Here is a 20,554-nt window from a genome sequence, read left to right on the forward strand (position 1 = left end):
CAGTTCTATTTTTTTTGGGTATGAATACATGCTCTGCTCGAAATGCAATTGCAAGTCTGTCTCCAGGCCTAACAACCAAACCACCGTCTACTCCCAAAATCCCAGATTCATATCACATCGTATGTAGTACTATGAATTGTTTATTCGGAAGTGGCCTTGACCTTCTTAGGGGCGGCACCACCTTCTCTGAAACCGTTCTTGAATCGTCGGTTGACGTCTTTGAGGTGGGCGTGTCGACCGGTACCGCTGTGTGGGTGAATTTGGTTACGGATGAAATGGGGGAACAGGAGCAATGGTAGTTGTAGATTGCAAGGAAAAAGGGATAGAAAAAAAAGGATATTGATATGACCAATCAGTAAATATGTTCTGGTGAGCGATTGAGATTGAACTCACGTAGTCTTTCTTCTCTTAGCCTTCAAACCCCAGTTGAATGATCTGAGCTTAGCAGCAGGGTAACCACATTGAGCACAAGCTATAAGAAGTGGATGAATCGATGTCAGTGCTAGTTCTTGATACTCAATCCCTTTGATCCTGCGCTACCCGACTCTCCACCCTCATCTCCTAAACACGAATAGAGATTCTTTCATTTCACTCCAGACCGATCCAACAGCATTGCCCTAGCCTTTCCTCATTCCCCATTCTCCACTCTGACATTCCAAAAGAAGCGATACCCACTGTGCTTTTGCTTGTGGAAAGATCGGTTACCACATCTTCGACAAAGAGTGTGGGATTTAGAGTGTCGTTTACCGCTATATATCACATAACAAAATCGTCAGCATTGTGAACTCCATTGAATATCCGTGTTCCCTTGCGTGTACTCACAAAGAGGGTGTACCCTGTTAGATGGAGAAGCGACCAGGTCAAAGAAAGATGATCAAAGACCTTCCGTCAGCTATGTTGTTCCATCTTCCATTCTCTCTAAAAAACGTTGTATACGTACTTTACTCTATTCACACAACGTTTATCAGCATGACTTCGTCTTTTGCGAAGGGGGAAGGGGACATACCATTTTGAATGACTTTTGACGACTTGAAGGATAGAGAGAAAAGCTGAAAAGGTGAATTTGATATAGATGTTCAAAGATAATAGCGACAGCGTGCAACAGCGTGCAACAGCAACCAGCAACCAGCAACTAGCAACTAGGAGGAAGTAACGAGAAAACGAAAATTGGAAGTGAGTGCCACTTTGTAATTGCCGAGAAAGCAGTTTCGCCGGAATTTGGCGTTACATAGGGCCTGCAGCTGGAAATGATAATTTCATAGATAATGCCACGACATATCACATGGCCTCGACACTGAGCACGTGTAAATGTGGAGACTCCGGATCTTCCTCTTCTTGCACCTCTCGATTGGGATTCTTTGTTGACAACGTGATGAATGAAGCTGAGATGCATATTGACTCGAGTACTCAAACATACATCTATATTCCTACGTTCCAAGATAGGACGGCAAGCGATAGAGGGAATCAAGTTCATTACTTCTTTCTACCATCGTACACCCAGATTCGGCACACCACAAACATCATTGATATGCACTAAACATGTCATCACTCGATCCCAACAAATCCCTCCCTCCACTCCCTCCTCTCAAGTCATTCTCCCTCACTCACATTCTATACGACCCCACCCACCCACTTTCCGTACCTCTAACTTTACTGTCTCTCTCACCGATATTTCTCTTTGTATCGTACTTCACATTACTCATATTCACTCGACGCTTGACGATCCTCTTACTGGCAGCTGGACAACTGGGTAATGAAGTATTATCGTGGATTTTGAAAAGACTGTTGAAAGGGGATAGACCCTATATGGGCCATGGAGAGGTGGGTACAGGCTATGGAATGCCTAGCTCTCATTCGCAAGCTGCTGGATTTTTGGTTGCATGGGGTATAGGATATTCTTGGACTCTTGCTTCGAGAGGTCAGAGGGAGGGAAGTGGGAATGGTAGATTAGGAGTGGTGAGGAAGGTTCGGAATGGGATTTACATTTTGGGATTGGCCATTTGGTCAATAGGCGTATCATATTCTAGGTATGTCAGCTCTCAGTTTCCTGAATTATAGTTTTCTGCGGAATGTAAGCTGAATAAGTGAAAATGATTATTAGATGGCATTTGCATTATCATTCTCCTATACAGATTATCGCTGGTTATTCTGTGGGATTAGTAGCTGGTGCGACGTATTTCTGGTTAACAGAGTATCTACCGATATACCATCCTGGATCTCTGGTCGGCCAGATACGCAAGAAGGTAGAGTACCAGTGGGAAGGTGTAGGGGGAGTAGGAGGATGGGAATTGGGAGATGCCAAAGGTGGTTGGGGCGAGGGATGGTTGGTGGTTGGAAAAGATGAAACTGGTCAGAAGAAAAAGAAAAGTCGGTGATGTATATATGACTATAATGAGGTTGTGAGTAGAAAGATACATATGCATAATCCAATCGACGTACTTCCGAAATACGCTCTACACTCTGAGGCTACCTCGACTTGCCGTTGAGTTGAGTGTTACTACTCCACTTCATGCCAAGCAGATGAACGACCTCGTATACTTATCTACGTCGCAAGTGAATGTGGAATGCGTAGCGAGTAGGAACCGAACCGAACAAGTGTTGATGGTGAAGATCCGCTTACACACAACTTGTACTCATGGTAAGAAGTAATACTGTAGTTCGTGAATAGACGTCATGAACATCAAATGTGACAATATGAATGTGTCATGCGTGTCCATCGTACGACACCCAGGCTAGTGTGAACCTTTTCTGCTAGGTAAAGAAAAGAAGGGAGAGTAGGGTTAATTAGTCAATGAATCTTCACCTTCACCCGCATATATGCATTCACAACCGATTTCTACCATTTCATACAAGCAATATTCGATCTATACGAAATGTCAGCTGAAAACAAAGAACCCACTCCGTAAGCACCTTCATCTGTTGGACCAGAGATGCGTGCATCGTGCTGACTCTTTGAACAGTCAAGAAATCGTGAATCAGATTCGAGAATTGGAGAAAAAAGGGATTATCAAACTTGATAGTGTGAGTTGTAGTATACTTAACCAATCCGACGTTAAAGGAAGATCAAATCATTCGATTCATTCTACATTACGGGCTGACCTAAGCCGGGGAAACAATGGTAGGATGCGAAAGGAACGGTTGACAAGATTGAAAATGGATCCATTCCCGTATGTAATCATGCGATAATCCTATGATCCTATAATCCTACGATCTCATGATTCACCGATACTATGGTTCTGCTCTTCGGTCTTCGGTCTTCCAGCTGATATAGTCATTATTGTAATCTGAATTTAGCCGTCTGATCCAAGGGTGAAAGGAATTGGGAAGCTGTTATCGGGATTAGCAGTCTTGGGTGGTTAGTCTTGATCCATTGCTACATCAATCACCCATTGCAACTCTAGGCAAAGCGAGCTAACGAGACCATGAACTCTTTTTAGCTGGAGATACTAAGATGAACGCTGAGAGAGCTCTTGCCGAATATCTGAAAAGCATCAAAAATCCCTAGATGTAGTAAAGACTTGGCCGCTGAAGTCGGGCACGTAAAGCTGAAGGAACCCGTGATGGAAAAGATCATTGACTAATGAAAGAAAGGGAGTATGTGTAGACATGCATGATGGATATGCGATGGTGATTGCATTCGCTGTATTCACCGTTCTGTGCACCTCTGGATGAGAAATTCAGATTCCTTCGACGTACATCACGGATCGCCATCCTACTTTGACCGATCCTCGACCATGCGTCATGTGAGACAGAAATAATTGTGTTATGGGATTGATTGTCTGTGTTGTTACGAATCAATGTGCGGGCTTGTTCGATAGTTCAGATACGTCATACACGCTGCCAGAGAGAGTAAGGTATATAATGGATTGATCTGAATGTCGTACAAGATATCACTTCATCATCCTCATCTCTTTGAGCGGCTATCGAAGTCACATATATTGATATAAGTGTTCACACATTCTGCATATAACCAGAAAGCTCACTATACCCTACTTCCGTTTTGGACTGTAGGTGAGAACGGTAAGCATAATGAGGAAGACCAAGCCAAAAAACACAATGATGGGCTGCACAAGAAAGGAAAAGGACCTTAGCCAGTCTGGTCTACCAGTTGCAAAGCTTGTAGACTGAGGATCGACGATATTTTAACAGTCACAGACGTGAGCTTTCATGTAGCGTCTGACGATCTGAGTCCCTAACTTACTATTCTGCCATGCATTGCACGGACTTGATACCTTGACCGAGTCGAGGATATCGTGGCGAGCAAATATCAGAGAAAAGCACCCAGCAGGTGCTTCGCACGGGTGTATCAGCGATCACCGTTCATATACCTCTTTGCTTAGAGTACGCATAGATCATGCAGCGGTGAAAGCAAGGGATATACGAGTGCATGGACACTGAAAGATCTGCCACGCCACACTTTCCCACATGATGCACATGTGTTTGTGTAATGTTCGTTATGTGTTGATTTACCGGATTGGGTATATTGGAGTGACGTCACTAGATTAAATAACTACCCTAATGCAGTAAAGTAACACCACCCGGGAAGAACGACGTTGACTCCCTGACCTGGCACCATCCCATCATCATCATCATCATCATCATCATCGTTCATTCCTCATTCCTCAATTCTCATTTCCTGTTCCCTTCTATCCTGACTCTGACTGCCCCGCATAATTGCAAAACCGTAAGTCGATCGTATACATTCACCGTCATCGCGCAGTCCTAGTACCACACGCTGATCGATAAATATCTCCTCATTGCCCTTTCATCACACTCGTCTTCTCACGAATTTATTTCCATTCCCACATCTTGTAAACAATCACTTGCCGCCCATACAGTCATTCATCTAACTTAACTTCCACGATCGATATCAACATAAGGAGTACTAGTCAAGACCAGGAGATAGACACGATTAACAATGTCACACTTTGATACCTTGTCAAGGACTACGTCCAGGACTGCGGGTTCAACCGTCTCTAGAAATCAATCTTTGGTGAGTGAATCCAAACATCGTTTCTGATCCACACTGACATCCAACAACTGACTTTGATTTCTGGACTTGTAGATCAAGAAGAATACTGCCCCTCATGAGCTCAAACCATCTGATATCCTCATCGAGCGATTCACTGCTTGGAAGCAGATCGTAAAGATGCTCATCTGTAAGTTCAACTCTTTCTATTGTTCGGTTCATTTTCACCTGGCTGACAACAATTTCTCAGCCTACTTCGAGGGTGTCGCCGATATTGAAGCCAACACTTCCAAAGAACTCACTAAGCTCGGTGCTGTCATCCAAGTCCCATTCAGACCAGGAAACCAATTCTTAGGTGAAGGTGGTATGCAGGTGAGTAGCTGGTCATTTCCTTCATCCATATAACCCAAGCTTACAGGGCTATCAAGGATGTGTTCTACACCATCCGAGACAAGACTCGAGTAATCGCCGACTCCCACTCGTCCCTCGCCCGAACAATCGAATCCTCCATCGTTCAACACTTGCAAAAGCTCAGAGCTGAGATCAAAGCTCACATCAAGAACGTACAAAACGATACTGGAAAACTCGCTACTTCAGTTGCCAAAGAGAGAGAACTTTCCACCAGAGCTATCGCCGATCTTCAAAGAGCCATCGGAGCTGTCACCCACACTCCTATGCAAGTCTCAGCTAAAGAAGACCCCTTCGCCGTCAACCAAGCCGTTCACAAGCAACTTCAAAGACAAGTAAACGAGGAGAATGCTTTGCAAAAATCCATCATTATCATGCAACAGAACTCTGCCCATTTCGAAGAAGGTATCGTTCGATCGATCCAATCCGCCTGGGCCACCTTCGACGAATGGCAAACTCGAATGTCCAGCTCCGTACAAGAGACTTGGAGACATCTCGGCGTGAACATGGCTCAATTGATGCCAGACAGAGAATGGGTTTCGTTCGCTGCTCGATCTGATCACTTGCTTGATCCCGAAACTCCTCTCAGAAACCCCGAAATGATTGATTACCCAGGTAAAAACGATCCCGCTGTCACTCCCGTTCACACTGGTTTACTCGAACGAAAGAAGAGATTCACCAAGACTTACAAAGAAGGTTTCTACGTTCTCACTCCTGCTGGTTACTTGCACGAATACGCTTCATCGGATCCTACCACTGCTACCCACCCTGTCTGGTCATTGTTCTTGCCTGCCTGTACTCTTGGTCCACCTTCTTCTGCCACTACTGCCAAATCTCACAAGTTCCATATCGAAGGTCGAAAAGACGGTACATCAGCTTACGGCAAGACACCAGGTGGTAAAGGATTATTTAGAGGTTCGGAAACTGCTTTCACCTTCAGAGCTAGAAGTCACGAAGAGATGATGGAAGTCTGGAATGATCTCCGAATGCTCGTTGCTAGATACTTGGTTGCAAGTGAACAAATGGAAAGACACGGCGATGTTCAAAGAGCTGTCCTCAGTGTTGGGTAAGTTTGATCTTGTGTGTCTGGGGTCAGTCACTTGCTAAATCGATATGACAATATAGTTACCGATCTGACGAAGAGGAGGAAGAAGAGGAAGACGAAGATGATGAAGAAGGTAGCTCAGTCGAAGAAGCTGAAGAGGAAGAGGAAGAAGCTGAACATGCTGGTGACGCTCATGAGGAGTCGGAAGAAGTTCCAGCTTACACTTCGGGTGGGGCTGCTCCTCTAGAAGTTGGTCCCAACGGATATGTCGTGAGTGACCATCGTTCATAAACGTCAGCATATGCTCATATGGATGTAACCAGGTCGACAAGAAAGATAAGCCCGAGCTCGGGGCTGAGACCTCATCAAACGCTGGAAAGGGAGTTGAACGACAATTATCAAGAAAGGAGGAAAAGGCACCAGCAAGAGAGGAGCCTACGACCGGTGAGGCTACTCTCTCTTCTCCTTCCACTCTCCCTACTACATCTATCGGAGAGGGCGAAGGTGTTTCTAGTTCTGCCCCTGCCACCAAACCTGAAGATACACTTGGTGAAGTTGCACAAGCACCTGGCTCCGTCACTGGTGACTCGCAACCTACATCAACCGAATTAGACCCTGAAACTCCTCCTGCTACCAATACAGCTGGTGGAGGGGAACACAAAGGTTTATTCAGTCGATTCACCGAGAACTTTGGTTCTGCCACCAAGAAATCGGAAGCTTAAAATGAAGCCTTCAGAATTGAATCATGCACCTTCGCCCTTCCTCTCGTTTTGTTTTCGTCTTCTATTTCACAATTGTTGAATCACATTTACTGATATAACGAATCTCTCTTTTTCATCGTTACTCGATTCTGTAGCCGATGAATAATCACAGTCAACATGACCTTGAGTGGATGTCAGTGTCAGTTGTAATACACGAACATTTGATCCATTAATACTTGTTTTCTCTCCTCTCTTCTATCTATATCCTATTTCGTATATTTGTCTGATTAGTCGAGAGTAAAAGGTTGAATTTGAATTTATATAACAATAATATGCTACTTCTTTAATCTGAATGGATGAATTGGATTGAATCATATAACAATTGAAACTGCGGTCCGGTTAAACGGGCCCTGCGGATAACCGGGTATGAGGTGTGTAGGCTCCATCATCATCCACGCTGTTTCATCCATCCATTTCAGTCCACTCGATTCGATATTCATGACCATACAGACCATCAGACCTGCTATCATAGCAGTGCATGCTCTTGAGAGAATCCATACAACTGTTATCATAGTCGCGAATCACGGAATCACCAGATGACAAGCCTGAACAATGTCATCGCCTGCCAAGCACAATCCATCAATCGAGTCGGCCCAGGCGAACCTACGTAAATTCCTCAATGTGTACCTCCAGCATCGACCGTTAGTTCAGCGGACACTGACAGCTGGGTTTGTGCTATACTGTCTTGGAACGACATTCGCTGCGTTGACCGGCCGAACGAGTAACAAGAGTGGTGGATCAGGTGGGTCAGGAAGGGGGAGGAGGGGTAAAGGTGAGTAATGATTATAACGTGACTTGGTTCGAATTGAGAGTCACATATGTGATGCTCCTTGCTCAAAGGCGAGTATAATGCTTATACGCATCTATCATGTAGACTCGAAGAAGACGACTGCATCTCCCAATGATCCATTATTCCATATCCGACTCAAGAGATTACTTCGAATAGTCATACCGAGCCTGAAATCAAGGGAAGCAGCGATGTTAGCTTTACATTCCGCATTCTTAGTGACGAGAACAGGTATTAGCTTGTATGTAGCTGAACTGGATGGAAGGTAAGCTAATCAGAATGGTGACAGGCCAGACCAAATACACTACTGATAAAATTCACGTATCACTGCGATAGGATCGTATCCTCCCTAGTTACCGCTCAACCAGCTTTGTTCTTGACGAATCTGACAAAATGGTTATTGGTTGCTATACCTGCTACATATACCAACTCGATGTTGGAGTATCTCCAGTCTGAATTAGGTCTGGCATATCGAACGAGGTTAGTTTATTTATGATGGCATATCATGTCAAGTGGGATAAAGACCATACTGATTCAAGTGATATTTGGACGATAGGTTGACAAAACACGCTTTACAAACTTATCTCGATCCCATCATTCCTCCTACCACTATCAACGACACTCCCAATGAGAAGATATCTTCGTCCGACTTGCTGAAGACAGATAAAGACGCTCAAATATCGGGAGAACAGCTATTTTACAAATTATCAAATCTGGACGATCGGATCAAAAATGCTGATCAGTATCTAACGGTGGACATTCAACAGTTTAGTAATAAGTTGGCGGAGATATATTCGAATATTGCTAAACCTGTTCTGGATGTTATGTGAGTTGAATTTGCAATTAGCTTGTTAATACAGCTGACCGTTGAGTCTGTATCGTCAGCCTGTACAACTATCAATTGTCGAGGAATGTCGGTGCGGAGGGATTGGTCATCTTGACGATATTAGTTCAGACGAGTGCTGGATTGCGTGAGTGTACACTATCGTAGTAATGATATGTGCATCGGGTGCTGACCTGCTCATGCCTTCAGTACGAGCTATCACACCTCCGTTTGGGACATATGCAGCGCACGAAGGTAAGCTTCTGACCATCCCATGCTCGGATTTTCAACGCAACTCACATACTCCTGATTGAAATGATAGCCAAGCTAGAAGGGGAACTTCGATTCACCCACTCACGGCTCCTCGAATCAGCTGAGGAAGTAGCCCTATACCACGGCGAGGAATTCGAGAAGAACGTAATTGAAAGAGGATATTTCGCTTTGGTCAAACATGCCAATAGAGTATTGAGGATCAGAGTATGGCACGGTATGGCCGAAGAAGGGGTCATCAAGTGGGTCTGGGGTAGTTTGGGTTTGTGTATTTGCGCGATACCGGTTTTCGCAGGTGAGATGTTAGGTATGAAAGGTGGTGATTTGGGTACGAGAACGGAAGGTCAGTCATACAACTTCTTGCAATCTTGTGACAAATTGCACGATTGCTGAATGGTTGTGGGGACTTCAGGCTTTGTTACTAATCGAAGACTTTTGTTGTCCTCGAGTGATGCTTTTGGAAGAGTCATGTATAGTTATAAGGTGGGTCCTTCGGCTGATTAGATAACGAAGAAAAAATGCTGATCGCTTGATGCATGTATACAGGAGCTTGCCGAGCTTGCTGGATATACTGCTCGAGTTTCGGATCTGTTTGATACGATGGAAGATGTGAAGAAGGGGCATTATCAGAAGAAATTAGTTAGCAGTGCCAGAATAGAAGATAACGCTAAGAGTAAGCTAAGTGCCGGGAAAAGATAGGAATAGTAGCTGATATAATGTTCTGTCATAGTGCTTCAAGGCCGAGGAAAGATCATTGAATCCGATGAGATTAGATTCGATCAGGTTCCACTTATCAGTCCTAATGGTGATGTATTGGTAAAATCGATGAGCTTTAACGTCGAGCCTGGAGTGAGTCATCTTAGCTGTGAGACCAGATTGAGGCTGTGTGGAGCTGATTGGTTTTCTCAGAAACACCTATTGGTGGTTGGGCCCAATGGATGTGAGTGGCAGCTAGGTGACTCAGAGACAGATCAGCTGCTGACGGGAATTCACAGGCGGTAAAAGTAGTCTATTCCGTATTCTTGGTGGTCTTTGGCCAGTCTACGGTAAGCACACGATACCCGATGTGAATGGTGTGGCAGCTAACTGGTGAAATAGGAGGGACGGTCTACAAACCCCCTGCTCGATCATTTACCTATATTCCTCAACGTCCTTACCTTTGTACGGGCACCCTACGAGATCAAATAATCTACCCCCACTCCCATGTGGAGATGAGAGAGAAGGGAGTCTCGGACGGTGATCTGTCGAAGATATTGGATGTTGTTGAGATGGGACATATAGTGGAGAGAGAAGGTGGTTGGGATACAGTTAGAGAATGGAGGGATGCGCTTAGTGGAGGTGATAAGCAGAGAATCGCAATGGCTAGATTGTTCTATCATAAACCCAAGGTATGTACTACTCGACTCCCAATCGTTCTAAAAGTATCAGATAGTGAGCTGATATGTGAGTCGTACGTAGTATGCAATTTTAGATGAGTGTACGAGTGCTGTCACACTAGAAATCGAAAAAGTCATGTATGATCATGCTACCGGTGAGCCACACAGTATAACATCTTTGTCAAATATGTAGGCAGTACCGCTGACTTGGTATCTTGTCTGTTTGGCAGCGTTGGGAATCACATTGATGACAGTCAGTCATCGGCCCTCGTTATGGAAATACCATTCGATGGTATTGCAGTATGATGGAGCAGGAGGGTATATCTTGTGAGTTGATTTGATTATTCTTCAATTTGGTAGTAAAGATGAAGGGACATCGACTGAGTGGTAATCTTTATCGATGCGTAGTACCGAATTAGATGCAGAGAAGAGATTGGCTTTGCAGGAAGAGAAACAGGATCTGGAGCATAAATTATTGACTGTACCGAAATTGAAACAGAGGTTGGAAGAGTTGAAAGCTGTTAAAGCTGAGAGGGAGAGATTGAAATGATGTTGTGTTGTAGATGTTGTTTGATTATACAGATGAGATGTAGAAAATGACGTTGTATGCAGCAAAAGAGAATGAAATTGTGACTTGATACATCTCAGAAAAACTTGAATACGGAGGTCATCTTGTTGGTGGTTATAACTTAAGATTACATCTTGTCTTTGTTCCTTATAGTGACCTACGGTGCTTTCACACCTTCATGTTTTTGTCTCATGCCTCATATTATCAGATGGCACAGTAGTGTCATTCACTTGCGGTAGTTGTACAGATCTACACATTATTTCCAATTCTACTCCTTTGAATCTCATCGTCATCGGCTTTGAACTGCCAAAATCATACTTGTTATCTCACTTGCGATTCAAGGACATGGTTGTTCCGATCTGTATCAGGTTTCGATATCTGGCGATGAGCTATCACCAAGCTGGTGCACCACCTAATATAATGCAGAATATCATCAGTCCATATCCGATCCCTTTGAGACTTTGAGCATGACAAGTGCGGTATGAAACAATCTTACCTGGAGCTCCGAAACCTTGAACATCGACAGAAACGTCCACTCCACCTTCCGAACTCGGTTCGGTCTCACCCTGAGCGATGGGTAGGGCGCTAATCGGGGAGAGCATCGAGATAGTCAAGATAAAAGTCATGACGGATTTGGATGAGGCTGGCTTCATGATGAGATGGTTATTTGGTAAGATTTGGCTTCGAAAGGTTCTTGGATCGAGTTGGGAGGGATATGATATATATTCTGCAATTCCGACCGTCCTCAAAAGACTTTATATATGGGAGTTGACCGAGTCTTCACTTGGTCTTTAATTCAGATTTTGCTCAACTGGACTTGACTTTTCCATGGCTCGAGCTGGCCTTTGCGGTACCTACAACTTCGGCATGTCTGATTACGCGCATACATTCCAATAAGTACTAGAATGCACCTCGTCTCAATCAGAGAACAGTCAAGACCCTCTTTCTTCTTCTTGATCAGGTTGAGTTTCACCGGTAGAACCAGTTACATACCTTGATATCGATCTCTATTCAGATTTTGGTGAGAAAGAGTCAGTCACTGTGAGGAATGCAGATCATCTCTATAACCAAAAGCTAATTAGATTGGTTCTGATGTGTCTTTATGGTACCTTACTGTATTTTCTTGTGAATACAATTTAGGCTCTGATTGGTAATATCTACGTAGGTACGTACCTCCTTTATTGATCGGCACAACACATACAGCATACGAATTGCTCGTAATCGTGAATCGGCAGCCAGATTTTGACTTAATCTCTGATCTGCATGGACCTGACCGGCGAGGAACACGGCAAGTTCAAGTATATGTCTAGTACCTTCATTTTCACTTCTTCATATACATATCATGTATGTTCTGGACCAATATGAATATGAGAAGAGACGGTTAGTCGTCAGCTCGGCGGGTTTCATCATTGTGTGAGACATGAGACATGGCTTCTAATTGTTTTATCGTGTTTCGGTCGGACGTATAACCATGTTACGGTTTTACAGTACGCTGTTACTGACTGTAGTATATATTCGGTCGAGATCTTGTGTATGACGATTGCTTGTTCAAGTCAAATACTTTGCACTTCGCGCATATGCAGAGTACATGAGGTATACTTGTTAGTGGAGTTCGGAAAGATGACTTGATGAAAAAGGGTAGCGTAGATGACCGACAGCCACTTCTGTCATCTGTGCGCCAACGATCTACGACGATTCGAAAATCGGATAATCAGCATTCCTTCTTGAACTACCCGGCGTAAATTATACACATCTCATCGTCCTAGTTGGCATGTACATGAAGTGCAATCAGAAGTAGCAGAAGTGTCACGAGGTGTACCATTATTATTGCCATTTGCATTATCCGGTTGTAATTCCAGTCAAGAGAATTTAGGAGGTTTCAGTACCATACCAACTGTCTAAGTTATTTAATCAATGAGAGTAACAAGATGCCTATTTATAAATAGAAAGATGAATGATCAATGCCCAATGACAAACGACAGATAGCAAACAATGTCCCGTCCTTTCTAATATATATGTATAACAAGGATGAAAAAAAGATAAGACAGGACTATTTATAATGATGACAAAGTGAAAGAAAGAACGAAGTCGACAAAGAAGGAGAAAAAGAGCTGATAAACGAAGTGGAAGGATCAACCTTCAACGACTTGTTTACCAGGCTGGTGCACCACCTATCGATAGACATCAACTCATCAGTATTCGTATTTGGTGTTCAACAGTATATGATGTATTGAACTCACCAGGGTTACCGAAGCCTTGAGGAGCTACAGTTGGCTCGGCCTCTCTCTTCCAGGCGGGAGCACCACCGGCATTGCCGAAGCCTTGGGCAGATACAGCTGGCTCAGCCTCTCTCTTCCATGCAGGAGGACCTCCTGGATTGCCGAAACCTTGGGCAGATACAGCTGGCTCAGCCTCTCTCTTCCATGCAGGAGGACCTCCTGGATTGCCGAATCCCTGGGCAGTTACAGTTGGTGCGGCTTCTCTCTTCCAAGCAGGAGCGCCACCTATCGATGAAAGGCATGTCAGCTTGAGTTGGCGTCAAGACATAATCAAGGAGAAGGGCTTACCGGGATTGCCAAAGCCCTGGGCAGATACGGCAGGCTCAGCCTCTCTCTTCCATGCAGGAGGACCTCCTGGATTGCCGAACCCTTGGGCAGATACAGCTGCCTCAGCTTCCCTCTTCCAAGCGGGAGCACCTCCTGGATTGCCAAAACCTTGAGCAGATACAGCGGGCTCAGCTTCCCTCTTCCAGGCGGGAGCACCACCGGGGTTACCGAAGCCTTGGGGAGCAACGGTGGGTTCTGGGACAGGGGCGGCGATGGCTACGGAGGCAATGGTAGCGACGAGGGCGACAGAGAAGAACTTCATCTCGATTGTGTGATGGGGATTTGTGCGTAAGCGCGTGTGTGAGGTTTGTGTTGCGAGATAGGAAGGATTGATATATGACAAGATGGGAATGAAGGCAATAAAGGATAGTATGGGGACAGTGATCTACAAAGAATCAACGCTATTTATATCTATGAAGAACAAATGCGAGTCCTACAACGTAGGTCGATGCGATGATGTGCGATGTGCTAGAATAACTTGAAGAAAACCAGGTACCAGTCTAGGCGCTTTTCTTGACGGATTAATTCCTTAAATCAGAATATGAGGAGAATTGGAGAGTTGTTATGGCTGATTCAGGGGACAAATACGCTGTCACACCTCTTACGTGACTGGAAACAAGTGGTGGTGTTGTATGTGAAGAGATATGTACACAGGTGATGTATAGGTGAATGAGAGAAAGAGAAAGAGAGATGGAGTCAATCGGTAATACTCGTATGGTCCGTTCACAACGCAACGTCCAGCTTTTCCCCTCTGCTGGGAACCCCTTTTCTTTCGCGTAAGGCCAAGGCACATGTTTGGTTCCTCTGCTTGTCAAGAGGGTCGAACAAATGTAATGAGGCGTTTCCTTGGTTTTGCTAAAATGCCGAGTCCAGGTTTAAATGAAATGCAACTAGAAAAGCACTTTCCCAGTCGGTAATTGGAAAGGAAAAAGGGCATATCGAGAGAGGCTTCTTGACGCGGAATATAAGTTCCCCGTTGAAACAGCAGAGGTTCGGAGGAATTTTCTATTTTTGTTCCCCTGGAGAATTCGACGGCGTTATTTCCAATTGTCAATCGTTGATCATCAGTTGTAAATTACAGAAAGCCAACGATTTCACAGACATGCGGTAACTTTATTCCACAGAGGGAAAGATAAATGACGTCGGTCAGCATTACAGCAGACAGACGTGTTTCAGTTTTTCCTAATAGCAAGTCAATTTCCCCAATTACAAAATGATATCTCAATGTTGACGCATCGTATTCAGAAGTCCACGAACTAATATCTTAATTGAACTGTTCAGTCAGTATCATTCTGTTAGAAGCTGTCTCGCGGATATGAACTTTCCAATCAACCGTTTCTTTGTTGAATGTCATGTACACACAAATGCATTCCTGGTTGAGAATTTCTGGCTGCAAAGGATGCACGTGAACCATTCGGACTAACCACCTTTTTGGCGCCACACCTGTCATGGAGTATACATTTGCATGTGTGCACAGTACGCAGCTTGTCCGGGAAAAGCCTACCGAAGCCACTGCGTATCACACCCTTGCGTGGTGGGAATGTGGGGCGAACAGCTAAACGAGGGTGGTGCACAGGAGTTCGTTTCATGAGAGATCAAACGCGTCAATCATCCTGCTTGTAGGGAATGCGAATCCACCCTCGGTCCAGCTCACCTTGGCACGGCGATCCAAGCATCACATCATATGCCCTCATGATGGACCAAGAAGCATGCATGTATGTATGCCTGATCCGCTCCACGTATGCAGTGCAGATATGCACACATGTGAGAATGTTATGTGATGCGACGTGAGGTGATGTGATCAATGGGATGTGCCTTGTACCTTGAACCTGTTTCTAGTGGTTACTGATTCGAACTTTGACAAATAGGGTTTGGACTTGAATAGCAACATCAATTCCTTCCGTTCAGGCGATTGGTAGCAAATTTGCGAGACGAATATCGAATGCATCGATTCATCGGATGTGTTATATCTCACACCGCAATAAATGTTCCAAGAACCGGGGATAGCTTGGAATACAGTTCTGACTCGGATTAAACTCTAAAATAACCTGGATGATCACAATCGACGGCACAGACAGGACTGCACAGTTCATCCGTCATTCCGTCACATTCCGGAATGACGGATGCCCCTCTCTCCTTGTTGATGACGATCTATTGAGGATCAGCGGACGTAAGATCGACGCACTTATCGGAGTATGGCTAAGCTTGACATCATCTTATTCGTTACAATCGTCTCAATACTGTATCATATCAACAATCGTGATGTTGTGTTAGCAGGGAGCATTCCATTATGACAGTGGATCGCTTATCTCGATATGAGTCGTCGCCTAAATGCAACTAAACCAATACTTTAGATCCGAGATAAAGTGGTTAATACCCAATTGAGCCTACACTTTGATCTGCACCGTCCGACCAGATTGATCAAGCCCAAGGCGTCGGATGAATTGGAGTGAGTCAGCTCAAAGCGGACAGGAGTTTGGGGAACCTTTCGAACACCCAAGATGATATCTGATGATCAGATCTGGAATGTCTAAAGGGAAAAAAGCCACTGTCATACCAAGACGCCTCACTGTCAACAGGCGGGTTCCTGGACAAGCCTCAACTTCTGACGATGGCGAGCGGGATAGGAACTTGGAACTGAAACAGCTGCATACAACTCTTATGTCACCAATGGCAAGATTTGCAAGTTTCGATGAACCGTTTGGAAAACCGTTTGGGCAGTTTGAGTTCTCTGCTTTTCTCTATGCAACTCATGGAATCATGAGGAGCTTGCTAAATTTCCCCCATACTGACGAGAAATGTGAAGGACGTTGCTTGCGATCAAAGTACTGCCAGATATCTGACCCCCTGAATAGACTCTTCAGAGGAGAGGGTCGACCGACAATCGTCGCTACCAGTGATCTTCTAGCCATATCACATACCTAGCTGCCACGGAGGGCATGATGAAACACGGTGCGCTGACCGGGTTGTGTGTGTGTAAAATGCACTAACAACGGAGAACAATACACAATCCACACATGCATGTAACCCCATCACAGCCTACTCAAAATCAGCATCATGCATGCATGCATTGGGACCACTCTGGCTGCCTTTGAACTCTTCACTGGATATCACACTAATTCTGTCATACACCCACTACAGACCGGACTCACGATTCATGGGCAACGCTTTGTTCACTTTACACTTCTGACTATATATAGATGATGTCTCGACCGGAACTACCGCATACCATCACCTCTCATCCCTATCTGTCCATATCTCTCGGCTTATCAGCGCACAATGATGAGAAGGGAGATCATGCGATCTTTCATCCAGGAGAAGAACTGAGGGGGACATTGCAGTTAGAATGTATGGCAGCACATACGATAAGCCTGGGCAGGATCGAAGTGGAACTGGTAGGGAGAGAACGTAAGTTGGTATTCTACAATTGATATCGCTAAATTGATGGACCAGATGCGAGGACGAAGAACGAGGTGACTCAAAAGACCTTCTGGCAGACCTCACTTGCCTTTCAAGGTGAGCCGACCATTGAATTGTCCGTACGACTCTACCGTATGCCCACATATCCGTTACCCTAGGACTTGGACTACCAGTCTCCAACGCTTGTGACGAGGATTCCCTGTCATCCAGGTCATTGGCTGGGTACCATCCTGCTCGTAAAGGGTATGCTCTCATCGCTATTACACCCGAGTGTCTTCGTATTGATGACCTTCACGACAGAGTTACGACATTCCCAATCAGGCTAGCCTTACCTGACACTCTGCCTACTTCATTCACTACCCCTACCGCTCTCAGTTCATACACCCTACATGCCGTCGTTCATATATACGAGTTCCCATCGACACGTTCCATATTGCATACCTCTACTGAATTAGATATCTTGCCCAGAGTCGGCGATGGCGTCCGAAAGTTTCCTTCAAACTCGACAGACGCTGTCAGCCAAGCTATCTTGAATGGAGAGGGGGATGACGAGGTATTGGAGATCGATGTGAAGAGTACTAATGGATGGGCAGTTGAGGGATCGAGGGTCAGGCTTGGACTTAAGGTCAGAAATGAAACTCGATTACCGGTACGTCATTCGTCATGATATCTACCAATTGACAATCGACCATTAGTTGATTCAGTGATGAATTGGACAGACTTTGCCGCCCACGCTAGAGGTTGTCGAGCGAGTCATCGTGGAGCAAGTCAATGGGCAAATGATTGACTTGGATACCATCGTGCTTGAATGGGTCTACGCAGGTCAGTCTTGACTCAACATATACCGGAAATTTAGTCTGACTTTCTGTCTGTTTTCGAATCACATGAGACGGTTACATCACCTCGCCTTTCAGCGAGAGCGTCTTGTATGTCGATTTTACTCTTCCAAAGGGAACGCGATCTGTCACTCCTGCCGATGGCTCATTCCTTCAAGCGGATATCTTTTTCGAATTGGAGTCCATTTGAATCTAGCAGAAGAGTTGGAAGCGTAAGTGTGACTGTTGTACATCGCTGTGGCTTACTGGGCGGATTATTACCTCATGAGATAGCGTTGTGGCTCTTCCAATCCAGGTATTCCATCCGGCTTCCCTTTCTGCCCATATGTGGCTAGAACACCATTCGCTTCAAACGGAATTACGAGATGCATTATCGCCTATACCACCCATACCCAGAGCTCAGAGGAGATGGTCAGCTCCTCTCCAAGCTGTTATCACCGCGCTCACACCTCCGACATCGTCACGAAGTCCCCACCATCCTTTTTCTGCTGCTGAACGTATGTCTACGTCAGATCATCGACCGAAACTTCATCAATCAAGGCATAGTATATCTGAACTACCTACTAGAGCAGGTACACACCCCTTCTCAGCCTATCGACCAGCCTATCATCCCCTGCCTGTACCACCTCGGATCGACTATGATTATCCTCAACCTGATTGGAGCTTATATGCTGTCTCGGATGAAGAAGAATCGCGAGCCACGAGGACATCAAGACATCTCAGAGAAACCAGTGAAATTAGAGGAAGAAGCGTCAGTCCTCCTCCTCCTCCGCTCCAAAGTGAAATGAGTCCGTCGATTGCCAAAGCGGAGCAAACCTACGCTATTAATTTACCTCCCCGTCGCGCTACTCCGTTGCATGGTCCTCGTCCACCTTCAGCTCCACGTCTCAACATCATTCCCGCCACAATTCTATCGCCTATCTCGCCGGAAATCCTGTCACCGAAACCCATCGTCTTCACCCACTCAGACTCGTACTTTGACGGTCAACAAGCCACTACGAGTCCCGAAAGCTCACCTCCTAGAGGCGGGAGTTGTAGATTGAGCAAAGATACAGTGAAGAGCTTAGAAGCTATGGTTGTCGATGATGAACCGATAGTCGTAAATGAAGCAGGGGAAACACCGAGAAGGAGATCAACTAGAAGAGGTAGTGACCATCGACGTTCGATCTTAAATCTGTTCGAAGAGGAAAATAAGTCAAGTGAAGATGGCCCCTTCGAGGGTGGGCTGTATAGAGCGAGAGAACATAGAATATGTGATCATCATTCTTCCTCGCTTGGGAGTTTGGAAGAGACCTCAAAAACCAGATCGGAAAAGCAGAAGATGTCTCAAACTGGATCGAGTAGTATTGGTGCACTAGATGATAAAGATAATGCTACAGAGCGGGTCACAGAAGCGGAAACAGTGAGTTCAGGTGTCTGCACCGTCCTTACGGGACTGAGACGAACACAATCGGCGAAGCAAGGTCTGTTGATCCATCGCTGACATATCCCGTATTCCATTCCAGACATCCAATATGTCCACTGACCCATTTATCTCACCTGACCCCAACAAATCTGCTCGTGGAGGTAGAGGAGGAAGGGTGACTTCCGCTCGTCAGCTTTTCGAAGATAAGAATAATCGAACTAAGTCTTCTACCGGAATGCCGGTGGCAGATAAGAAGAAAAGTCTTTCGTTACCTCCTAACTTGCTTCTTACTAGTTCACGAAAGGCTTCAACTGGGTTGGTGCAAGTCGGATCCCCAAAGGAAGGCGTATCTGCAGGTCCAGATCACTTGGGAGGTAGAAGAAGTAAGACTTCAGGTGAAAGTCCAGGTGCAGGCGTAGGTGCAGCTGTTGGGAAATTGAGAGGATTGATTGAGAGATATGAGAGTGTAGCTTCTGCGACCGCCAAGTGATGAAAGTGGTCGATTCACTTCACACGACGGATGCACAGTATACGAGTTGTATCATACTGTATCATATCATATCGTATTTGATGAGATTTGTTTCCCATGTATAATACCGATGATGAGCTGCTCGATTCGATCGTACTGTTCAGCTCGTCAAATGATTGTGAGCTTTGATCTGGACTAGACATGATGAGATACATTGATCAGCTCGGACCCCAAGCGAAGTACTAGTAAGCACGACCCGAAGAGAATTCTACTACTACTGTAGATTGTTACGCATATGCTCGTTTTAGTGACTCAGCTGCTCCATCGAGATCTGTATGACCATCGAACAGGCATCGATCGATGTAATCCTCCTGATCAGTTTTATCATCCGGCTACCATATCACAAATAAGAGCAGAAGATAGAGCATTCGTCATTGATCTATTTCCAGATCTCGACCTTGTTTTGGTTGATGTGATTGATGCATATTGAAAAACGTTTTCTCACGCTTTCAATTCCAACGCAGAAGATGTCCTTGGAGAAGAAAACTGACGAAATGAGTAAAACCTATCATTCTATGCCCTGTCCTATTGTAGGGTACGGGTATCATCGATTCTCCCAAAAGGGAGCTGAGCTCATATGTCGCCTTGATACCGTTTTATGGCATGACACATGTGTAGGGTATCGAACCGAATAAAGAATGAAACCTTGTCACGAGCGTCTTTTGATGTTACCACAACGTTGCATCAATCCGGTCAAGGCTATGCAAAATAAAGTTCTGGATCCGAATAATTCTTTGATCTTTGATCTTTG

The 20,554-nt window shown here is 45.1% G+C and overlaps 7 protein-coding genes across 7 annotated transcripts; 5 read left to right on the plus strand and 2 right to left on the minus strand.

The window, feature by feature from the left end:
• Nucleotides 1-140: 140 nt before the first annotated feature.
• On the minus strand, nt 141-1,009 carry V865_003545 (60S ribosomal protein L37; the record flags this gene model as incomplete). The annotated part of the gene is made up of 6 exons (XM_066227338.1): nt 141-246; nt 394-472; nt 676-749; nt 823-836; nt 941-946; nt 1,007-1,009. 6 exons carry the CDS (start codon nt 1,007-1,009, stop codon nt 141-143), a joined length of 282 nt encoding a protein of 93 aa, XP_066083435.1.
• A 530-nt stretch (nt 1,010-1,539) lies between these two features.
• Nucleotides 1,540-2,375, plus strand: V865_003546 (uncharacterized protein; the record flags this gene model as incomplete). The annotated part of the gene is made up of 2 exons (XM_066227339.1): nt 1,540-2,027; nt 2,102-2,375. 2 exons carry the CDS (start codon nt 1,540-1,542, stop codon nt 2,373-2,375), a joined length of 762 nt encoding a protein of 253 aa, XP_066083436.1.
• A 498-nt stretch (nt 2,376-2,873) lies between these two features.
• Nucleotides 2,874-3,505, plus strand: V865_003547 (uncharacterized protein; the record flags this gene model as incomplete). Its single annotated transcript, XM_066227340.1, has 5 exons — nt 2,874-2,902; nt 2,961-3,021; nt 3,123-3,167; nt 3,295-3,355; nt 3,438-3,505. The coding sequence occupies 5 exons, from the start codon at nt 2,874-2,876 to the stop codon at nt 3,503-3,505; spliced, it is 264 nt and encodes an 87-aa protein (XP_066083437.1).
• A 1,413-nt stretch (nt 3,506-4,918) lies between these two features.
• On the plus strand, nt 4,919-7,144 carry V865_003548 (uncharacterized protein; the record flags this gene model as incomplete). Its single annotated transcript, XM_066227341.1, has 6 exons — nt 4,919-4,993; nt 5,066-5,159; nt 5,220-5,341; nt 5,398-6,443; nt 6,503-6,692; nt 6,746-7,144. The coding sequence occupies 6 exons, from the start codon at nt 4,919-4,921 to the stop codon at nt 7,142-7,144; spliced, it is 1,926 nt and encodes a 641-aa protein (XP_066083438.1).
• Nucleotides 7,145-7,735: 591 nt separating this feature from the next.
• On the plus strand, nt 7,736-10,989 carry V865_003549 (uncharacterized protein; the record flags this gene model as incomplete). Its single annotated transcript, XM_066227342.1, has 16 exons — nt 7,736-7,955; nt 8,058-8,235; nt 8,307-8,450; nt 8,527-8,796; nt 8,856-8,941; nt 9,004-9,048; nt 9,116-9,406; nt 9,476-9,546; nt 9,610-9,736; nt 9,794-9,912; nt 9,973-10,003; nt 10,059-10,109; nt 10,162-10,451; nt 10,522-10,594; nt 10,670-10,766; nt 10,848-10,989. 16 exons carry the CDS (start codon nt 7,736-7,738, stop codon nt 10,987-10,989), a joined length of 2,235 nt encoding a protein of 744 aa, XP_066083439.1.
• A 2,169-nt stretch (nt 10,990-13,158) lies between these two features.
• Nucleotides 13,159-13,875, minus strand: V865_003550 (uncharacterized protein; the record flags this gene model as incomplete). The annotated part of the gene is made up of 3 exons (XM_066227343.1): nt 13,159-13,178; nt 13,248-13,511; nt 13,575-13,875. The coding sequence occupies 3 exons, from the start codon at nt 13,873-13,875 to the stop codon at nt 13,159-13,161; spliced, it is 585 nt and encodes a 194-aa protein (XP_066083440.1).
• Nucleotides 13,876-16,816: 2,941 nt separating this feature from the next.
• V865_003551 (uncharacterized protein) lies at nt 16,817-19,764 on the plus strand (the record flags this gene model as incomplete). Its single annotated transcript, XM_066227344.1, has 7 exons — nt 16,817-17,021; nt 17,067-17,129; nt 17,192-17,682; nt 17,753-17,855; nt 18,066-18,081; nt 18,143-19,271; nt 19,375-19,764. 7 exons carry the CDS (start codon nt 16,817-16,819, stop codon nt 19,762-19,764), a joined length of 2,397 nt encoding a protein of 798 aa, XP_066083441.1.
• Between the last annotated feature and the right edge of the window lie 790 nt (nt 19,765-20,554).

The sequence above is a fragment of the Kwoniella europaea genome, chromosome 1 (assembly GCF_036810445.1).
Source record: "Kwoniella europaea PYCC6329 chromosome 1, complete sequence".
NCBI lineage: Eukaryota > Fungi > Basidiomycota > Tremellomycetes > Tremellales > Cryptococcaceae > Kwoniella > Kwoniella europaea.